Source organism: Mustela lutreola, chromosome 4, assembly GCF_030435805.1.
Source record: "Mustela lutreola isolate mMusLut2 chromosome 4, mMusLut2.pri, whole genome shotgun sequence".
Classification (NCBI taxonomy): Eukaryota; Metazoa; Chordata; class Mammalia; order Carnivora; family Mustelidae; genus Mustela; species Mustela lutreola.
In genome coordinates this window covers 122143866-122166463 of record NC_081293.1, presented here as the reverse complement: position 1 = coordinate 122166463, position 22598 = coordinate 122143866, and the positions used below count along the sequence as shown (strand labels likewise).

General features: G+C 34.8%; 1 protein-coding gene across 5 annotated transcripts in view; it reads left to right on the top strand.

Annotated features, from left to right (window-relative positions):
- Window positions 1-22598, top strand: part of PCLO (piccolo presynaptic cytomatrix protein) — a 409629-nt gene that overhangs the window by 254225 nt on the left and 132806 nt on the right. For all 5 annotated transcript variants that reach the window (XM_059170979.1, XM_059170977.1, XM_059170978.1 and 2 more), the window contains exons 7-8: window positions 8936-11123; window positions 16482-16618. In XM_059170979.1, coding sequence (XP_059026962.1) covers window positions 8936-11123; window positions 16482-16618 — 2325 coding nt within the window. The remainder of the gene's footprint in view (window positions 1-8935; window positions 11124-16481; window positions 16619-22598) is intronic.

Genomic DNA, 22598 nt, shown 5'->3' with positions numbered 1-22598 from the left:
CACATTTGACAGTGCTGAGTGACATTTTTGATTGACATGGCTAGGGGAGGACGTGCTGATGGTTTCTAGTGGGTAGAGGCCAGAGTTGCTAAGTAAACCCTGCATGGCACAAAACAGTCCACCCCACCATAAAGTCCTGTGGTCAAAAATATAATTAGTGCCAAGGTTAAGAAACCTTGATTGATTACTCACATTGATGCCGGACCATAGTCTACATGCAGATCTGACAAATTATTTGCCTACTTTCTATACTTGTGGCCAAAACTACATTGGTCATGGAGCAACATGAAATGCTTTGCTGAAGCTCTGATTGTATCTGTCATTTCTGTGTTATCTATATTCTCTGTGACATTATCATTGAAGGAAATTACATTGGATTGTCACAGTTTTGTCTTTGACAAAGCCACACCGATTGCTACCCAGTACACTACATTACAAGTCATTGCTAATGCTGGCACATTTACAGTTTCATGGTTTGTCCTGGGATGTATGATAATTGGAGTTAATTTGACCAATATGTAATTACCAGGATTGCCTTTTCCATCAGGAAGGAAGGAAGGAGAGAAAAAGAGAAAGAAGGAAAAAGAAAGAAAAAAATATTTGAGTGGAGATTTTAATGCATGTTATAAGTTGACTCTCCTTAGAAAAATGTTGCTTAAAATAACTTTGGACAAGAAAACTTATCCTGGAGTTTATTTGCCTCTGATCACAATTACTTCCTAGATCTGCAATGGAAATTAGCTATTCTTCCAGTCCCTCTTTAACCTCCATTCTATTGTTAGGACTTACTGTTCCTTTCCCTTGCTTCACTCTTTGCACATCTATTTTAAAATATTTTAAATTTATATATGCAGTACAATATTTTTTTTTCAGATTAAGGGCACCAGATCTGTCTAAAAACAACTTTTGCCAAGCTAGTCATCAAGGAAAATCTTATAAATGCCTAGACTTTTCTAGATTTTCATCATCTTCTCTAATCATGGCCTGCAACTTACATCATAGTTAATCAGGATAAGCTTTCTTTTATACATTTCTTCTTCTAAGCATTTTTTTTTCTAAGCAATTATATTGTTTTGATTCTGTGGGGATTCTTTACTCTTGTTGTACAATGTATTGATTGGATTAGAATTAAATAAACAGGTTAGAAGTTATTTATGGTCTTGAAAATCAGCTCTTTTTAAATTATAAGTTGGCCAGACATCATTATAAATTCTGTAATATATTTCTTTCTGCCCTCGGGGATAATAACTAATCTAGATTTTTTACTTGTTTTAACTGATTTATTCCTTAGACAAACCAATAATATTGGAAAAAAATACTAACCACCTTTTTCATGTAAGAAAACAGCCTCAGGGAGTTGAAGCTACTAGTCTCACAGCTAGTAAAACAGAAGAACTGGGATTGAAACTTGAGTTTCTGCCCTGAGAGATTTAAGCTTTCAATCACTGTGCCACACTTTCTCTCAGTCAGGAGGAATATGGCTGAAACCTTGACAAGTCTCCAACTTTTTGACTCTTTCTATAGTCAGAGTTAAAGCTATTTTGTTACCAATCAGAGAACAGCAAAGCTATTTAGGTTTGTGGAGACTGAGTGGTGACCTAGGTTAACTTAGTATCTACCAGCTTCCAACCAGTTTTGCCTCTTGCTTCCGTGACTTATATCTATGATACACAAAATATGAATAAACACAAGTCATGGATGGTTAAATATTTGCCCTGCATGGTAATTAGAAATCCCCAATACCTAGTATACTTCTTTAGCCCAAGACTTTATAAAAAGGAAGAAAGGAAGGGAAGGAGGGAGGGAAAGAAAGAAAAGGGAAGGGAAGGGAAGAGGAAGAAAAGAAAAGAAGGAAGAAAAAAAAAGTTGAGTTAGACTAAGCCTATTCTCTCAAGTAAAAATTATAAACTGTGAAAGGTAAATTAGGAAAAAAAATTATGTGTATGAGCAGTAAATAATAAGAACTAATACAGTTCCTCATAGTCTTATTTTTTATAAGATTGTTGCAGCCAGTGTGACGAATCGACCAGAGAAACCATGAGGGCTAAAAGGATGGTGAAAAGAAATTATGAGACAAAGAGGTGGGGGCAGGAAGGACACTGGGGATGATGTCCAACAGTGCCAATTTTATTCCACATCTTACAATCATTTATCAGACAGACCAGAATAGGAGGAGCTTTGCATCAGTACATAGTCAGATGACCACAAGTTTCTGTAACAAGTTTACACTTACTATAAGCAAACCTTGTGTCGCCAGATAGTTTCGGCTAAAGCCATTAGCAAGACAATCAACCAGGGAGTGGGTTATGGCAGGTACAGAACAACAAGAACTAACTAAGAATTCATGACCCTGACCACATTGTTCCCTACTGTAGGGAGAGTGTGTGGGAAGTCACGTAGGCGAGCGCACGACACATAGCACAGACCCTTTCTCAGTGCACTCAACTTTCCCGTCCTTAACTTTGTCAAGGTGTCCGGACTTTGAAGGAGACACAAGTCAGGGCCTGGTTTGGTCCTCGACTCCAACCATGCCGTAGCCTCCAACATAAGATTACATAAATACTCTCATTCCACTCAATGAATTCTGAGGACTTCAGTTCTTGATTCTAAAACTAAAAATAATTTCAAGATCTTATGTTATCCATTTATTCCTTCATTCATTCCTTAACAAATATGTCCACCCATTTCATAATCAGAAGCCATATCCTGATAAACAAGGTTTATGTTCATTTCTGAAATTTAAAATAGTTGACTGCAAATTCACAATGAATAAATCTTATGAGTCAGGGAAATACGGGAGAGTGATTCTGAAATTGTGGCCTGTCCTTCCTCACAGGAAAATCTCAAGGAATATGGGGAATTGGAACTCCAAAAGCAACTGTTAAGCATGTTACTTATTCTCTCTCACTTTCAATTCTTTTCATTTATTTAATACTAACAATTAAGTCATAGGCTTTTTATGAAGATCAGATTGAACAACTGTGTTCTATTTGTTATGTATTGTGTACATCTGTTCATTTAAATAAAGGAAGTAGAAAAATTCTAACACAAAACAGAGAAAGACACTAAGGAAATGAATTTTGAAGGAATTAAAACAAAACTGAAAACAAAGGATCATAGGCAATATAATCTAATTAGAAATAAGTCTCACATACTTTCTATTATTTTTCTGCTCTTAATATTTAGTAACTGGGAAAAGAGGAGGAAAGGTCTTTGATTTATTATTAAGAAGAAGAGAAAAAGGCTTTTTGTGAAGAATATGCAGAAGACCTGGAAGCTAGTTGTGAATATGCTATTAAATGTTTGGGTAATTTTGTTTACATCAGTTTATTTTTATTTTTTTCAACTTTTTTTTTTTTTTTAAATACCACTTAACATTAGGGTAATATTAGTTCCAGGAGCAGAATTCAGTGATTCATCACTTATAGACAACACCCAGTGCTCATCACAAGTGCCGTCCTTAATAACCATCACCCATTTAGCCCGTCCCCCACCCACTTCCCCTCCAACAACTCCTAGTTGGTTCTCTGTAGCTAAGAGTCTTTTTCCTGGTTTGCCTCTCTCTTTTTTTCCCTTATGTTCTTCTGTTTTGTTTCTTAAATTACACATGTGAGTGAAATCATGTGTTATTTTTCTTTCTTTGACTAACTTACTTCACTCAAGTTCCATTTATGTCTTTGCAAATGGCAAGGTTTCATCCTTTTTGATGGCTGAGTAATATTCCATTATATATATACCACAACTTGTTTACTTGATTTTCCATTCATCAGTCAATGGATATTTGGGCTGTTTCCATAATTTGGCTGTTGTTGATCATGCTGCTATAAACATTGTGGTACATGTGCCCCTTTGAATTAGTATTTTTGTATCCTTTGGTTAAATTCCTGATAGTGCATTTGCTGGATCATAAGGTAATACTATTTTTCACTTTTAGGGAACCTCAATACTGTTTGGTAGAGTAGCTGCACCAGTTTGCATTCCCACCAACAATGGGAGAAGGTTCTCCTTTCCCCGTGTCCTCACCAGAATCTGTTGTTTCCTGTGTTGTTAATTTTAACCATTCTGACAGATGTGAGGTAATATCTCATCATAGTTTTGATTTGTATTTCCCTGATGGTGAGTAATGCTGAGCATCTTTTCATGTGCCTGTTAGCCATTTGGATATCTTCTTTGAAAAAATTTCTATTCATGTCTTCTGCCCACTTCTTAACTGGATTATTTGTTTCTAGGGTGTTGAGTTTGATAAGTTATTTATAGATTTTGGATGCCCTTAATCAGATAAGTCATTTGCAAATATCTTCTCCCATTTCAGTGGTTGCCTTTTAAAAGGTTTTACTGATTGTTTCCTTTGCTGCGCAGAAGTTTATCTTGATGAAGTCCCAGTAGTTTATTCTTACTTTTGTTTCCCTTATCTCAGGAGATGTGTCTAGTAAGAAGTTGCTATGGCTGATGTCAAAGACGTCACTTTCCCAGGTTCTCCTCTAGGATTTTGATGGTTTCCTGTCTCACATTTAAGTCTCTCATCCGTTTTGAATTTATTTTTGTATATGATGTAAGAAAGTGGTCCAGTTTCATTCTTTTGCATGTTGCTGTCCAGTTTTCCCAAGACCATTTGTTGAAGAGACTATCTTTTTTCCATTAGATACTCTTTACTGCTTTGTTGAAGATTGACCAGGTAGTTGTGCATACATTTCTGGGTTCTGTACTCTGTTTCACTGATCTATGTGTCTGTTTTTGTGTCAGTACCATACTGTTTTGGTCACTACAGCTTTGTAATATACCTTGAAGTCCAGAATTATGATGCCTACAGCTTTGCTTTTCTTTTTCAAGATTACTTGGCTCTTCAGGATCTTTTATGGCTACATACAAATTTTAGGATTGTTTGTTCTAGCTCTGTGAAAAATGCTGGTGATACTTTAATAGGGATTGCATAAAATGTGTACATTGCCATGGGTACTGAAGACATTTTAACAATATTTGTTCTTCCAATCTATGAGCATTAAGTGTGTTTCTATTTCTTTGTGTCCTCTCCACTTTCTTTCACAAGTGTTCTATAGTTTTCAGAGTATAGATCTTTTACCTCTTTGGTTGGGTTTTTTCCCTAGGTATCCCTTTTTTTCCATGTTTTTGTTTAAATTCTAGCAAGTTAATGTATATGGTAAAATTGGTTTCAGGTGTAGAATTTAGTGATTCATCACTTACATATAATACACAGTGCTCCTCACAACAAGCACCCTCCTTAATACCCATCACCCCTTTTGCCCACCCCCCCACTCACCTCCCTCCATTAACCTTTAGTTTGTTCCTAGGTATCTAATGTTTTTTAGTGCAATTATAAATGGGATTGATTCCTTTTCTCTTTCTCCTGCTTCATTATTGGTGTATAGAAATTCAACAGATTTCTGTACATTTATTTTTATCCTGCAGCTTTACTGAATCTGTGTATCAGTTCTAGCAATTTTTTGGTGGAGTCTTTCAGATTTTCTACATAGAGTATTTTTCTTGCTTCTTGAGGTAGGTTTGTATTCTTATATGTTTCCCTCTTAGGACTGCTTTTACTGCATCCCAAAGGTTTTAGACTATCATGTTGTCATTATCATTTGTTTCCATTTATTTTTTAACTTCTTTTTAATTTCCTGGTTGGTCCATTCATTCTTTAGTAGGATGTTTTTTAACCTCCATGTATTTGTAGTCTTTCCAAATATTTTCTTGTGCTTGACTCCAAGTTTCATAGCACTGTGGTTAGAAAATATGCATGGTATGATCTCATTCTTTTTATACTTGTTGAGGCCTGATTTGTGACCCTATTGTAATCTATTCTGAGAATGTTCTATGTGCATTCAAAAAGAATGTATATTCTGCTGCTTTAGGATGAAATGTCCTGAATATATCTGTTAAGGTCATCTGGTCCAGTGTATCATTCAAAGCCACTGTTTCCATGTTGACTTCCTTCTTAGATGATCTATCCACTGGTGTAAGTGGGGTGTTAAAGTCTCCTACTATTGTTGTATTATTATCAATGAATTCCTTTATGTTTGTTATTGTTTTATGTATTTGTGTGGTCCCAAGTTAGGGGCATAAACATTTATAATTGTTAAATCTTCTTGTTAGATAGACTCCTTTGTTGTGATATAGTGTCCTTCTTCCTCTCTTGTTACACTCTTTGTTATATATTTAGAAATATAGATATATATTTTTTAAGATTTTATTTATTTATTTGAAAGGGGGAGAGAAAGAGGGCAGGGAGAGGTGCAGAGAGGGAGGGAGAGGGACAAGCAGATTCCATGCAGAGTGCAGAGCCGGGTGTGGGGCTGGACCCCACAACCCCACAACCCTGAGAGCCAAAACCAAGAGTCACATGCTTAACTGACTGAGCCACCCCAGTACCCCTACAGTCTTTAATTTAAAATCTAGATTATCTGATATAAGTATTAATACTCTGGCTTTCTTTTGGCATCCACTAGTGTAAGTGTTTCTTCATCCTCTCACATACAATCTATAGGTATCTTTAAGATGAAAAGGAGTCTTGTAGGCAGCATATAGAAGGGTCTTGTTTTTTTGTTTTGTTTTTTTTTCTAAGATTTTTATTTATTTATTTGATAGACAGACAGAAATCACAAGTAGACAGAGAGGCAGGCAGAGAGAGAGGGGGAAGCAGGCTCCCTGCTGAGCAGAGAGCCTGATGTGGGGCTCGATCCCAGGACCCTGAGATCATGACCCGAGCCGAAGGCAGAGGCTTAAACCACTGAGCCACCCAGGCGCCCCAGAAAGGTCTTGTTTTTTTGTCCATTCTGACACCCTGTGTCTTTTGATTAGAACATTTAATCCATTTACACTCAGTATTCATAGTTAAGAATTTAGTGCCATTTTATTATTTTTCTTTATTCTGGAGATTTTCTCTGTTCCTTTCTAGTCTTTGTCATTTGATCTTTCTTTCCACTCAGAGAATCCCCTTTAATATTTCTTACAGGACAGGTTTAGTGGTCACAAACTCCTTTAGTTTTTGTTCATCTGGGAAACTGTCTTTTTCTCTTTCTATTCTGAATGCCTTGTTGGATAAAGTATACTTGGCTGCATATTTTTCCCATAGCCCATTGAATATATCATGCCACTTTCTTCTGGACTGCCAAATTTCTGTGGTGAGATCTGCTGCTAACTTTATTTGTCTTCCCTTGTAAGTAAGGGACTTCTTTTGTCTTGCTGCTTTTAGGATTTTTTTCTGTATCTCTGTATTTTGCAAATTTGACTACTACATGTCTTGCTGTTGGCCTGCTTTTTAAAATTTTAATGGGAGTTCTCTGTGTCTCCTGAATTTGGATATCTGTTTCCTTTCTCAGATTAGGGAAGTTTTCAGCTGAAGTTTTCTCAAAAAACTTTCTGTCCCCTTTTCCCTCTCTTCTTCTGGGCCTCCTATGATAAGAATGTTATGCTTTATGAAGTCACTGAGTTCCCTGTGTCTATATTTTTCTAATATTTTTATATATATTATATATATAATATATACTATTTATACATATGTGTATATATGTATATATTATATATCTATTTATTTATATTTATATATTTATATATACAAAATATATATATTTTATATATATGTCTAATATTTTTCTTTCCCTCTTTTTTCAGCTTCACTGTTTTTCATAACTTTACCTTTTATATCACTTACTCATTCCTCTGCTTCTTCCATCCTTGTGGTCATTACAAATCCAGTCTGTTTTGAATCTCAGCTATTGCGTTTTCTACTTTGGTCTATTTTTTAGGTCTTTTATCTCTCTGGTAAGGGACTCCCTGGTATCTTCTGTGCTTTTCACAAGTCCAGCTAGTATTTTTATGATTGTTGTTTTAAATTCTAGATCAGGCATATTACTTGTGTCTGTTTTAATTTTAATTAGATCCCTGGCTGTGATCCCCTTTCTTGTTCTTTCTTTTGGGATGAATTCCTCCATCTTGGCATTTTGTCTAGGTCTCTGTCTTCTGTGTGTTAGGAAAGCCTGTCTGTTTACATCAGGTTATTGAAAATGATCAGTCATATCTTTTGATATTCTAAAATTGAATGTCAGAATCAGTGATTCTTATAATGCAAGTTTATGACTAATCAAATGAAACCTAACATATCTGATAGTTCATCAATGATATCCCTTACCGAATTTTTAAAAAATATATATTTCAGTGGGTTTTTATTATAGTCAGTTCCCTCTGCTTCTTGTTTACGTTGCTAAAACATTAAGAACAACTAAAATTACTAAAGAATAATAAAATTGAAAAGAAGTTTAAGACCCAAATGGTCATGGAAATAATGAAATATTAAATAGAAAGTTAGTTGGATTTCTCTCTCTCGCTCTTCTTCTTCTTCTTCTTTTTTTTTTTTTTGAAAAAAAGACATTAGGTATTTAAAGGTTTTCTTTCAAAATATTTCATGATTGTAATAGGAATGACAGCCACTGTTGGGTGGCATTGGGGGGAGAATTGGGAATAAGAAGGTAGAAGGAAACAATTGAATTTAACAATGGTAAATGTGCATCTTCAACAAATAGAACTTAAATTATAGACAGCTAACACAAATACTCTGGGAATATATTAGTTTTATGTGTACTAAACAGGATTAAATATGAGTTTCTAGCATTCTCTTAAGAGTCTAACTAAAATATAAGCCTGTGTAGCAATGAGTTCTGTGCTTGATTTCAAAATTCACTTCTAATATTACAGAAGTTATAATAATAAATAACCAACTTAACCAAGAAAGGGAAAATTATTTTTCAGTTAATGGTATTTGTGGCTAATACTTGAAGTAATATATAAAATTTTGTTTTATTATGTTGTCATGGCTAAAACATACATGAAATCATTTTAATGTAAAATGTAAGTTACAGAGTTTTTTAATCTTTTTTTTTCCTTCTTAATAAAGTTCTATTTTTTGTGTATTTAATTATAGACAAAAGGTTCTCAAACCATGACACCCTCTGGCACCCAGAAAAAAGTTAAAAGAACTCTGCCAAACCCACCCCCCGACGAGACCTCCACAGGCACTCAGTCCACATACAGCACAATGGGCACAGTTTCCAGGAGGAGGATCTGCAGAACCAACACAATGGCACGAGCCAAGATTCTCCAGGATATAGACAGAGAGCTTGATCTTGTAGAAAGGGAATCTGCAAAGCTGAGAAAGAAACAAGCAGAACTTGATGAGGAAGAAAAGGAGATTGATGCCAAGTTACGGTACCTGGAAATGGGAATTAACAGGAGGAAGGAGGCATTATTAAAGGAGAGAGAAAAGAGAGAGCGAGCCTACCTCCAGGGAGTAGCTGAGGATCGGGATTACATGTCTGACAGTGAGGTGAGCAGCTCCCGACCAACCCGAATAGAAAGTCAGCATGGCATAGAACGACCAAGAACTGCTCCCCAAACTGAATTCAGCCAGTTTATACCACCACAAACCCAAACAGAATCTCAACTAGTTCCTCCTACAAGTCCTTATACACAATATCAATATTCATCCCCTGCTCTTCCTACCCAAGCACCTACCCCATACACCCAACAGTCCCATTTTCAGCAACAGACTTTGTACCATCAGCAAGTTTCACCTTATCAGACTCAACCAACATTTCAGGCTGTGGCAACAATGTCCTTCACACCTCAAGCTCAACCTACACCAGCCCCACAACCTTCTTACCAGTTACCGTCACAGATGATGGTGATACAACAAAAGCCACGGCAAACTACATTGTATTTGGAGCCCAAGATAACTTCAAACTATGAAGTGATTCGCAACCAACCCCTGATGATAGCACCTGTTTCTACTGATAATACTTATGCTGTTTCTCATCTTGGGAGTAAGTATAATAGCTTAGACTTGAGAATAGGATTGGAGGAAAGAAGTAGCATGGCAAGCAGTCCAATATCAAGCATATCTGCAGATTCTTTCTATGCAGATATTGACCATCATACTCCACGAAATTATGTCCTAATTGATGATATTGGAGAGATTACCAAAGGAACAGCAGCATTAAGCACTGCGTTTAGCCTTCATGAAAAGGATCTGTCAAAAACAGATCGTCTCCTTCGATCCACTGAAACACGTAGGTCTCAAGAAGTGACAGATTTCCTAGCACCTTTACAGACTTCCTCGAGATTGCATAGTTATGTCAAAGCAGAGGAAGATCCCATGGAAGATCCCTATGAGTTAAAGCTTCTGAAACATCAGATTAAACAAGAATTCCGTAGAGGAGCAGAGAGCTTAGATCACCTTGCTGGTCTTTCCCATTATTACCATGCTGATACGGGTTATAGACATTTTCCCAAATCTGAAAAGTACAGCATTAGCAGACTCACACTTGAGAAACAAGCAGCAAAACAACTACCAGCTGCCATACTATATCAGAAACAATCAAAGCATAAGAAATCACTAATTGATCCTAAAATGTCAAAATTTTCACCCATTCAAGAAAGTAGAGATCTTGAGCCTGATTATTCAAGCTATATGACTTCTAGCACTTCATCTATTGGTGGCATTTCTTCCCGAGCAAGGCTTCTTCAAGATGACATCACTTTTGGCCTCAGAAAAAATATTACAGACCAACAGAAATTTATGGGGTCATCTCTTGGCACAGGGCTGGGCACGTTAGGAAATACCCTAAGGTCGGCTTTGCAGGATGAAGCGGATAAGCCATACAGTAGTGGCAGCAGATCCAGACCTTCTTCCAGACCTTCTTCTGTCTATGGCCTTGACTTATCAATTAAAAGAGATTCTTCCAGCTCTTCCCTAAGACTGAAAGCTCAAGAGGCTGAAGCTCTAGATGTTTCCTTCGGTCATGCATCACCTTCTGGCAGAACTAAGCCGACCAGTTTACCAATTAGCCAGAGCAGAGGAAGAATACCAATTGTGGCCCAAAATTCTGAAGAAGAAAGTCCACTCAGTCCTGTTGGCCAGCCAATGGGAATGGCCAGGGCTGCAGCTGGACCCCTTCCACCAATATCTGCGGATACCAGGGATCAATTTGGATCAAGTCACTCATTGCCTGAAGTTCAGCAACATATGAGAGAAGAATCACGAACTCGAGGCTATGACCGTGACATAGCGTTCATCATGGATGACTTCCAACATGCCATGTCAGACAGCGAAGGTAAATTGGGCCTCAAACTACCTTGTTATTCTCAAAACTCAAACTCTTATTTTTCTGCATGTTTAATTTTCCTTCTTCAAGGATGTATTCTACTTTTCTTAGTGCGTCTTTTGCATGTTTACTTCAATTTTATTTCTTGTAAACGGAAATTTGATATTGTGTATAGATCTCCTAGCATGCTTTTCTTTATTTCTTTTTAGTTTATTCTTTTATTGTTGTTTCTTGATTGTTTGCTTGATTTGTTTGGTGTCCACTTTTCTAAAACCATTATCAAGTAATTGTGTCAATAAAATATGGTCATCCTTTAAATCCATAGTTGGAAAGTTTTTCATTGTATGTTTCTTTTATTTTAAAAAAAAATGCATTTCTAAATATATTGGTCAGTTTCTTTCAGTTTGTGAAATTATTTATATTTAGAGCCATTCAGTACTATTCCGCTAGACTTTGTAATAGAAAACTATTTATGTTATTTTTGTGATATCATTGTTCATTAATTCAGAAAATGTTCTTTTTTTGAGAATCTTTGGCTAAATCCCTGATATTAGTGTAATGTAGAATTTTATAAGTCTCCTTAAATAAAGCATTAATATTTTTATTTCTCTCATTATGAATACCGTAATTGACAAGTTTGTGCATTTTGCATTATGTATGAGATAGCTTAGCGCTAAATATACTATTGAGGAAAAAATAATCATATGAGTATATGGGAAACATTCTTCAGATTTAGAATAAAAAATTTGCCTACTACTTTTGTGAGTTTAGCAAACTGAAGCCCTCCTGGTTAGTGTATCCATTTAGGCTTTTCCTTGGCTTTGCTTTTGGCATCATCCAATTTTTTTTTACCCTAAATTGTTTTGCTAGTTTTTCTTTGAATAAATGATTTAAGGCAAGTATATCCCTTAACCAAAAACTGGTTTATGACAATTTGTTGTGGTTTAATCATATAGAACGATAGGATTTTAGAAAATTATCTACTTTAAATATAATTGTGAAGACAAGGGGGAGCAATAAGGTATGAGTCCTCCATGCCTGGAGGACTCATGGCTTTTGGTCCTCTTTTTTTCCCTCCCCTGATGGTTTATATTTGAACATAGATGTGGTTTGAGTCTTGGAAATAAAATATTTCTTATTGAATTAAAATATTATTTCATTCCTTGGAAGACTGCAGAGAACTAAACTAACATGACCACCCTCCCTTTTAAATGTGACATTTTCCCTGAGGACTCACAGGAAAATATGTGTTCATGAAAAGTATTTTTCTTCTACTTCTATATGTAGACACTAATACGAATTTAGAAGTTCAGACCTAGATTTGTATAGGATTAAAATAAGTCACTGAATCTGAAAGTGGACAGATTTCTTAGAGAAATCCCAACAGATTATTTCCTGTCTGATTTATTTTCTTCTCTACAGACTATTGGATTGACCATTTTTATTGATAATTATTCAATTAACAAAACACTCTATTTGTATATTTTTTTCTTAGTCAATTATTTGAATCTTTCTGGTTAAACAAGAATTATGATATTATGTGGAAACAGTTTCTTTCTTTACTTTTTTTACAATCCACATTTTACACACATTTTATACATATAAAACGATTGCTACAGAGGAATCAGAAGATTCTTCAATAATCATATTGGTAAAATAAGATAAAACAAAAACTTTAACAGGTTTATGGTATAACTGAACACCTAAGGCTATGTGTGCGCATAGAGCATATATTTGAGAAAATTTGACAAATTTACTTATTCTTCATGGATATTTATCAACATGGTACCAGACATTTAGATTTTTCTAGATATTCCAAAATGTATTTATTTACATACAACCATATAAAATTAACCAGATGCCTTTTTCTCAATATGTTTGGATGATGTATATTCCTAATTGTCAAAGACTGTTTGAAAAGTAATGTTTTCATAAAATAGATGATGAGATGTCATGCAGCATACAAAATTATAAAACATGTAAAGATGATACCAAAGAAATAAATAATTAAAGTGAAATTTAGATAAAATTACACAATTAAACTAAAACATATTTAAAAATTAACCAGACAAGAAATTTAGTCATAAAAAACATGCGGATAAGAATTAGACAAAGGACAACTTTTATAAAAAATTAAATTACATATGTAATATTATGTGTGTGAATTGTAGTGATTATTCTTAGAAGTTGTATGATTTAAAATGTTACTTTTTTTTTTGCTTTTAAATCACTGGAACATATTCCTTGCTTATGGTAAAGCAGAGACCTACTTTTCTTATGAAATCTTGGGATTCCTTGGGTAATTAAGGGAAAAAGTAGAAAATACTTTTCCTAATTACATAACTCATTTGTAAACTCATGATATACAAAGAAATTTTTAAATAAATTTTTACCAAATATATGCTATATCTAATTCACTGATAGGAAGATCACTCTGAGAAGTGTAACATACCAATAGGCCATTTAGTATTGAGTAGACAAAAGCAAATTTAACTGCATTCAAATTGTTGTGTGCTTTCTCCAAATTCAATTAAACTCTAATTTAATAGATGCTTAGAATATCTTTCAGATATCTTCTATATGACTTTAGTTAATTTTGAAATAGCTTACTTGAGGTAAAGTCTAGATAAGCATAATTTACATTGCTTAGTATTTATGACCATCAGCTTGAAGTCCACAATTTGATGTGCATGTATGGTTGGTTTAGTACAGAGTAGGAAATCCTTTTTTGGAGCAGATTTGGAGGAAAGCTAAGCTAAAAACAGTCAAGTTATATTTACTTATACAAACACAAATATTTTGTTGAAAACATTCTTTCTAAGTATACTCTAAGCCAAAAAAAAAAAAATCAATATATCTCTTTGAAAAAAGTTTTCAACGAATACTTGATAGTGAATAGAATTGTACTATTCCTATAAATTTAGATAATGCTACACCTGAAAATAGCTTACTTTTTATTTTACATTTAAGATTTCAAGAAAATATCATCAGTTTAAAACAAGGAGGTGTTAATCCTCAGGCAATTATTTAAGTTGCTTTGGAAATTTTTATAAAATTTAATTTTTAGTGCTTGCTTTGGCAGCACATATACTAAAATTTAATTTTTAAAGTACAGATCTACCATGGCAGATCAGAGAGTTGCAGTTATAAACAACTAGTATTTATGTCCAACTTACTGTAAGTTATGAAGACAGAATACAATGTAAAAGTAGATTCATTCACTCTGGTTGCACTTGACTGATCTATAAACTTTTATGCAAAACATGACAGACATCCTAACTTAGTTACATATTGAGTTTTTGTAAGAAATAATAGGCAAAGTATATAATCAGGAACAAATTGAAGAAATTTGGGCCGGATTCGGATTCTGCTTTATTAGTATGGACATACCCAAGAAAACATAATGTGAAGGCTTGTGTTTCAAATGTAATTTGCAAAGTTTTATATTCAAGTGAAAACACATACTATATAATCTAAGGTAGGCATTTATTAAAATCAGTACAGATTATTTTTTCATGAGAAACAAATAATAAGAATATATAAGAAGTAAAATAAGATGGTATTACTATGGTTGGGAATAGTCTAGTAAGTTTTTAAGAGATCAATGTTTACATTATAGATTTATTTGGAATTTACTTACCAGGTATCTATTACATTAAATATTTTCTCATATAAGTTTAGTTTTTAGTGTCAAATTCAAGCTATGAAAAACCATAATATATTGTCAAGGAGATTGTGGGTCAAGATTATATAAATATTAAAGTTTAAGGGATAGATTAATATTTATTTTTTAATACATATATCTTAGTTAGGGTGTTTAACTTCTTTCTCTAGTTGATGATTAATTTTTCTGTTTCATTCATCTCCCAAACATTTATTGAATCTTATGGCATTGCAAGACATTGTTTTTAGTGTTGAGGGAGGGGGGAAAAAAGAAGATCTGAGCCTTATTCTCAAGCAGCTTATAATCTCCTATTAGAGATCAGATAAGAGCACATATGACCACAAAACAGGTATGTAACATTGCATTTCCTCAAATCAAAGAATGACTAAATTATGACATATCATCTATCATCATATTTACTGGGGAAAAAATGCTGTGGTTAGTCACAGGAGATGACCAAAGGACCAAGATCGCAGGAGTTATGGAGGTGAGTAGTGGTATATATGCTATGGGTTTGTTAGTCCTACCAGCAAAGATATAATGGAACTTTCCTGGGGAAAAATATGTTAGGAAGTTTTGGAAGAAAAGACAATCAAGGGTATAGACAGAAAAAGAAAACTATGATGAGTTAGGAGAACTCAAAGGTATGGTGTTGTAGATGCTAGAATTTCAAGGAGACCTAAGTTGATAGCACCATCAACAAATCTTCAGGATAGGAACTGGAGGACTGCTCCAGCTACCCTTTGGAAAGCAGCAGTGTATTTCAGAGATGCTTTTTACAAATCAGGTATTGTTTTGCAAAGAATAAAGCTGAATATGAAGCCAAATTCTATATATCAAGTAAAGTGGGATTTGGGGGTCACTTAATAGCTTTAAAAAATGTTGGAAATAAAAAACTGAATGGGATGAATCACTTAAAATAATTATGTACTTAAATATGGTTACATTTTCAAAAATATTTTAAGATACCAAGTTTTGTCATCTTATAAATTTTATATGCATTTTATAAATATAAAAAGCAGTCAGTCAACTCTTCAACCTAATTCCTGAATCCATGGCCACACAGAAAATAATTGCTTAATTTTTAATAAAATACTCTAAATATCATTTAATTGTAGGCTTCCAGGTAGTATGGCTCATATGTTCCTTGCAATAATACCTGGGATCCTCTTAGAAATAAGTGTTTTCATTTATTTATCAAATGTCATAGAAATGTCATGTTTTCAAAAATACTCACTTGATGTTTAAAGCCAGCAGTTGCATTTTAGTAGTGATTTATAGTTCAACGGGAAAGTGACAGAATGTTCCATACCAAAGTGGTAAGTTGTAAGTAGTGGGGAGAGAGGAGGTAGGAACTGAAGGGTTGAGGTTGAGTTGAATGACTTCTGAGGAATATTGACTTGTTCCTCTATTCACTTCTTAGATTCACTATCTAAATCTCTTCTCATTTAAAATTTAATTTTGTTTTATTTTTCTCTGAGAAGTTGAACAGGTGTGTACATTATTTTTTTCTAAGTTATTCCATGGTACAACATTTTCATCATCGTATTGGAAATGATTTTTTTCATCATCTTAGGAGTTATATTTGAAATGCATGAATGGTTAACAAGCCTGGAGCATGTTGGTACTTCAGAACATCTGCTGTCCTCTGTCATCTGTATTAGTTTTGGTTGCAATGTTTGATATTTCCTTGGTCTCCAAAGCCTATCATCTGCGTCGTGAAGAAACAGATTGGTTTGACAAACCCAGGGAGTCTCGTTTGGAAAATGGACATGGTCTGGATCGCAAACTGCCAGAAAGATTGGTCCACTCTAGACCAGTTAGTCAACATCAAGAGCAAGTAAGTGCTATATTGAGAAATCTCTTTTAGTTTTACCCCCCACTGCCACAAAAAAATCCATTTATCATCCAGTCAGTTCATTAATCAGTCAATTGGTCAATCAAACAGTCATCCTAGATTGGTCTCAGTAATCCTAAAATGCATGGGACTTTTATCATTCGAGTTCATAAAAAAATTATTTTTCAGTAACTTAAAATACTAAGTACCTTACTTAATCATGCCTGGATATCAACATTGCAGTATAGCTGTGGTGCTTCTGCTGGGCAATTTAAGTGATTCTTTCTTCCATAAAAGATAGTTAAGTTTGTACAACATAGCCAACACTATTATGCAGGGACAATACATGTAGATCCCCTTTTTTTAAATTTTATTTTTTCAGTGTTCCAAGATTCTTTGTTTATGCACCACACTCAGCTCTATGCAATACATGCCCTCCTTAATACCCACACCAGGCTCACCCCACTCTCCATCCCCCTCCCCTCCACAACCCCCAGTTTGTTTCTCAGAGTTCACAGTCTCTCATGATTCATCTCACCCTCCAATTTATCCCAATTGATTCATGTAGCTCCTAAAGACCTTACAGAATGTTGGGTGAAATAGATAAGGGTAATTTTAGTGCTTTCCAATAACAGCATGTTTGGGTGTTAAGAAATAGCAAGTAAGGGGTGACCAAACCAAGTCAGCTGGGGACAGGGAAGGCTTTACTTTGGGAAAGAGGGGAACTTATATTTAGAGTCTATTATATTTTACATATATATCTTTAGATTTTTATCATCATAAAAACTCAAACGAGGCTCTCTCTCTGCCTGCCTCTCTGCCTACTTGTGATTTCTGTCAAATAAATAAATAAAATCTAAAAAAAAAAAAATTCAAACTAGGTACTATTAATATCTATTTTTTTTAAAGATTTACTTAATTGAGAGAGAGAGAGAGAGAGTGTGTGTGTGTGTGTGTGAGAGAGAGAGCCTGGAGGGGTTGGGGAGGGTGAAGGAGGGGAAGAGGGAGAGAGATAATCTCAAGCAGACTTCCAGCTATTCCACGGAGCCTCATGCAAGGCTCAATCTCACAACCCTGAGATCATGACCTGAGCTGAAATCAAGTCAGATGCTCAACTGACTGAGCTACCCAGGGTGCCCTAATTAATATCTATTCAAAGGTGAAACTAAAACTTAGAGATAAATTTCACAGTTAGATAAATGTGATGTCAAAATTCATGGTCATATTTACTTTAGAGCAAATGAAGTGGTGTTTGGGTGAATCTTGAAAGACACATAGAAGATCAAAGTTAGATAAATTGAGGAAGATTCCTCTGGTAAGCCCAGTGTCCTAAATCAGTTGCCCTAAGACATCAGGCTGTGGGGGCGCCTGGGTGGCTCAGTGGGTTAAGCCACTGCCTTCAGCTCAGGTCGTGGTCTCAGGGTCCTGGGATCGAGTCCCACATCGGTCTCTCTGCTCAGCAGGGAGCCTGCTTCCCTCTCTCTCTCTCTGCCTGCGTCTCTGTCTACTGTGATCTCTCTCTGTCAAATAAATAAATAAAATCTTTAAAAAAAAAAAAGATTTAAAAAAAAAAAAAAAGAAGACATCAGGCTGTGTATCCATAAACTTTAAAGTACCCATAGAAGAGAGAGTTATTTCTTATACATTAATTCCTAAATAATCCTGTCTTATTACTGATTCTCTGATATATAAGACAACTCGCTTTTGAAAATCAAAAGTAAACCATATGAACTTACTGTGATTTACTTCCGTGTTTGTCACATTCAAGTGTAAAAGAGATGACTTTCATCACATGTAAGTGCCATTGAAAAGACAGTATCTATACTCAAATTTGATTTCTTTCCAAAGGAATTTCAGTTTTCATGGACAAATTTCAAGATTTTAAATAGAGTATCTTGGGAGCACCTGGGTGGCTCAGTCAACCAAGGGACCAGCTCTTGACTTTGGCTCAGGTCATGACCTCAGGGACCTGGGATGGACCCCCATGCCAGATTCCAGTCTCAGTGAGGAGTCTGCTCTAGGATTCTTCCTCTCCCTCTGCCCCTCCGCTGCTCTGTCTCTTTCTCTCTTTAATTAATAAATAAATCTTTAAAAAAAAAAAGAATTTCTTTATCTCAAAATTTTGTTCTATAGTAGTTTTATACATGCTATCATATTTTCTAGAAATACTAGAATTATTTTCTATATGTTATAAATATTCTTTTCAGTTTTTGATATCTTTTAATAAGATTATAGTTTAGACCCATCTGCCACCCATCTCCCCTCTGGTAAACATGGGGCGGATGGGTCAAATAGGTGATGGAGATTAAGGAATGCACTTATGATGAAAATAAATAAATAATGAAATATTTTTTGAAAAAAAATTTTGTTTAGGGCTGGGTTTACCTCTATATACATGTCCATATTCTTTCATTTCTTTGTTCTTCATTTAAATGTATCAGACAATTGAATTAGACCTTTCTTAGACTACCTTATTATTAAAATTGTATTTATATCTGTAGTTCAGGCTCATCAATTAGATCAGCCTGATGAGCACAAAAAATTAATAAAATCATCCTGAACATGTTTATAAAATGTAAATTTACCTCTTTTTATCTATAATTACTAGAATAATCTGTCAGTTGAAAATAGCTTCCTTGAATATATTTTACTGTAAGAATCCATCTTTATTGACTTGCTTTTTATATCTTACCTGTCTCATTTGTTTCTTTGAAGTTTATTTTTTCCCCACAAACCCATATTAAGTCAATGAAAGCACAAATCCTTTAAAGAAATCTTAATAAGATGAAATATATAAATGGAAAGCTAGAAAATCGCTCCTGTTCAATTACTTTATGACATTACTATTTCCATGGATATTTAGAATAGTCTTGCTCAACTAATTTATTCAACCAGTATTCTTGAAGGATACATTTTAACATAATCTGTGTCTACTTCAAAAAATGTTTTCTGGAATTCTTCTATATGTAGATGAAACATTAACAACCTTAATGGCACTTTTTGATTCTAGTTTTCTGTTATTAACATCTGCAGCTTTATGATTTTAATCTGCTGAGGATATAATCATTGTATTTAAACAAAATATAGACCAATATAATGCCAAAATTAAGTGGAATATATTTAAGAATCATTCCATGAATTTCCTGCTATTTTTAATAAAGTAGAAAATCTGAGGATCCTTAGTAGAATTATTTATAAATAAATGTGATAAAGTAATGTGTGACTTATTAAAAGTTATTTTTTACATTTATAAGGTTTTTACATTTTTTTACTTTGATAACTAACATAGAGGAAAAAAAAAAAACCTATTCATGCAGTTACCAAAACAGCAAATAGGCAGAATTATAAGCTAGTTATAAAGTGAACAACCATATAACCAACACACAGACCAAGAAAGGGAATATGCTTGCCTCAGATACCACTGTGTGCCCCTTCCAGATGGTAATCCTCAACCTCCTTTAAAAAACTAACAAATATAGGGGCGCCTGGGTGGCTCAGTGGGTTAAAGCCTCTGCTTTCGGTTCAGGTCATGGTCTCAGGGTCCTGGAAACAAGCCCCGCATCAGGCTCTCTGCTCAGTGGGGAGCCTGCTTCCTACTCTCTCCCTGCCTGCCTCTCTGACTGCTTGTAATCTCTGTCTATCAAGTAAATAAATAAAATCTTTAAAAAAAAGAAAAGTAACAAATAATGCTAAATTTGTGACAATAATTTCTTTGTTTTCTACATATAGTTTTTTCTAAACAAGCTACATAGAAGATGACATACATTTTGATTACATAAAACTCAAAATTCATGGGGTTTTGCATTAATATTTATCTTCAGGTACTGTTTTTGTCATTAGTTCATCATAACTGTGTTTTGGTCTAGAGAGAATAGCAAAATGGCGTTCTCATTTTATTCACTTGTTTCATGTCCAGTCATAAAAAGGTAATATCAAGCCCTTGGTTCTAATAAACCCAGATTCTTTTATTTGGAAGCTTACACATAACAAGAATTTATACTCATAAAGTGCCCTGGAGGGAAAAGTAATAAAACCAAATTGATTAATGCAAACATGAACTTATCTGCTTAAAAATAACATATAAAAATATATGAGAAACAGAAAATGTTTTCTGAATTTTTATTAGACTCAAAATCATATTATCATTTGAATATATTATGAATCTATTTGAAAGGAAACAGATTTGCTTTTTTCACTTCATTTATAAATAGGGCTAATAGCCTTTACAGGGTAATTATAAAGGTGAACACTTCTTGACTAGTACCAAATGCCTCCACATCCTGAACTAGAGCCCTTGCCTATTGCAATCTTCATGCAACTGTAATATTGATGTAATTGAGCTCCATTGAGAGAGCCATTCTTCCTCTCTGTTCTGAACCTTTCAATGTCTTGTTCCCTTTCCCTGAACACTCTTTCTGCTCTCATCTCGGCTACTCTACTCATCATTTAAGACTCCATCTGCGTGCCTCATCTTACAAGAAAGTCTCTCATCCTATCACCACCACCTCCCACACAGCGGGGCAAGTGTTCTTCCTTTGTGCTCCAATAATATTGCATACATTATGTCAAAGGCTATGAGCAACGAGAGAGCAGGGGCTCCCTACTCCATCCACCATAGTCCTATACAGTACTTAGAACAATATGTGGGACATAGGAAGGACACTCCCTCCTCTGCCTCTAGCATGCATGGTGTTTAGGAGAGGGAAAAGGATGAATGTCCATTTGAATCGAAGGTATGTTAACACAAGTGTTATTATTTCATAAGTATGATGGCTCAATTATTCATGAAAATATTTGTAGAGAAGACTCCTTTTGGTGGCAGACATAAAGTTGATAGCTCTTTGGTGCAGAATCACCAAAAGACAGTAATATCAGACCACACGGTGGAGAAATAGGTGTGGGCACTACTTGACATTAGTCCTGCCATCCTTCCTCCTCTTACTTGGCAGAAGCAACACTGACCCTGAAACTCCATCTGCTGGAGAATTCTTTGAACCCTCACCTGCAAAGCTTAGAAAAAAGCTAAAATCCAACCAGTTCATACATGGAAGACAGATACCACTGCTTTCTACAGATTTTTGGTCACTTTGATCATAGTTGTGGCAGCTTAATGCTTTTGATTTATTAAGTGAGCTTGTGATGCTAGCTATAGACATTACAGGAGGTGCTGTGAGATGTTCTGAAAGCAACATTGTATGGAAAGAAAGATGCTAACATCCCATCTGCTAACATCATACGTACAAATTAGAAGGTGATAATGGGTAGCTGATAAAACTCTGCTGCAAAACTTGGAAAATCTTATGGCTATCCTAGACTGGGCAACAGATACACTTGAGCTTACATCACCTTCTGCCTAGTCTAGAGAATTAGAAAGAATAGCAATAATGAAAATGCATTTTCTTTATTGTTGACCAAGTGGGAAAAAAGTGACTTTTAAAGATTGTTGTCAAATAAAACATGAAGTTAAAGATACTCAAAATGAAATAATACCAATTTTGATTAGTTATCTACAGTACCAAAGGAAAGTTCAGTTATATCGAATAGTTGTAGTATTTTCACTGAACATGGTTTAAATTTCAGTTAAAAAAAAAATTGAGATCTTTAAATGCAGATGAGAGGAGGGAGGAATAAAAGTGGAAGAAGGGAAATGGAGAAAAGATGAAGGGAGGGAAAGTAAGAGGAGAGAAAGTGAGAGGGAAGAAGAAAGACAGAGGTAGACAGATACGGACACAGAGGAAACAAGACAGGGAGAATCAAGGAAAAATGTATACACTCCTCTTGCCATGAATATAAATAAGTAAGGTTTTTGGTGGCTTACATAGTTGTAGTGGTACAAATTATCTAGATGAACTGATTAGATCGCCTATAATTTACTCACAATCTTGCAAATAACATTTTAGTTCTACTTTGAGTTCAGATAATATCCCTGGACTCAACAGGATTCTGCTGTTGTTTGGGGAGTGTTTTCTGTTCATCAGAAACC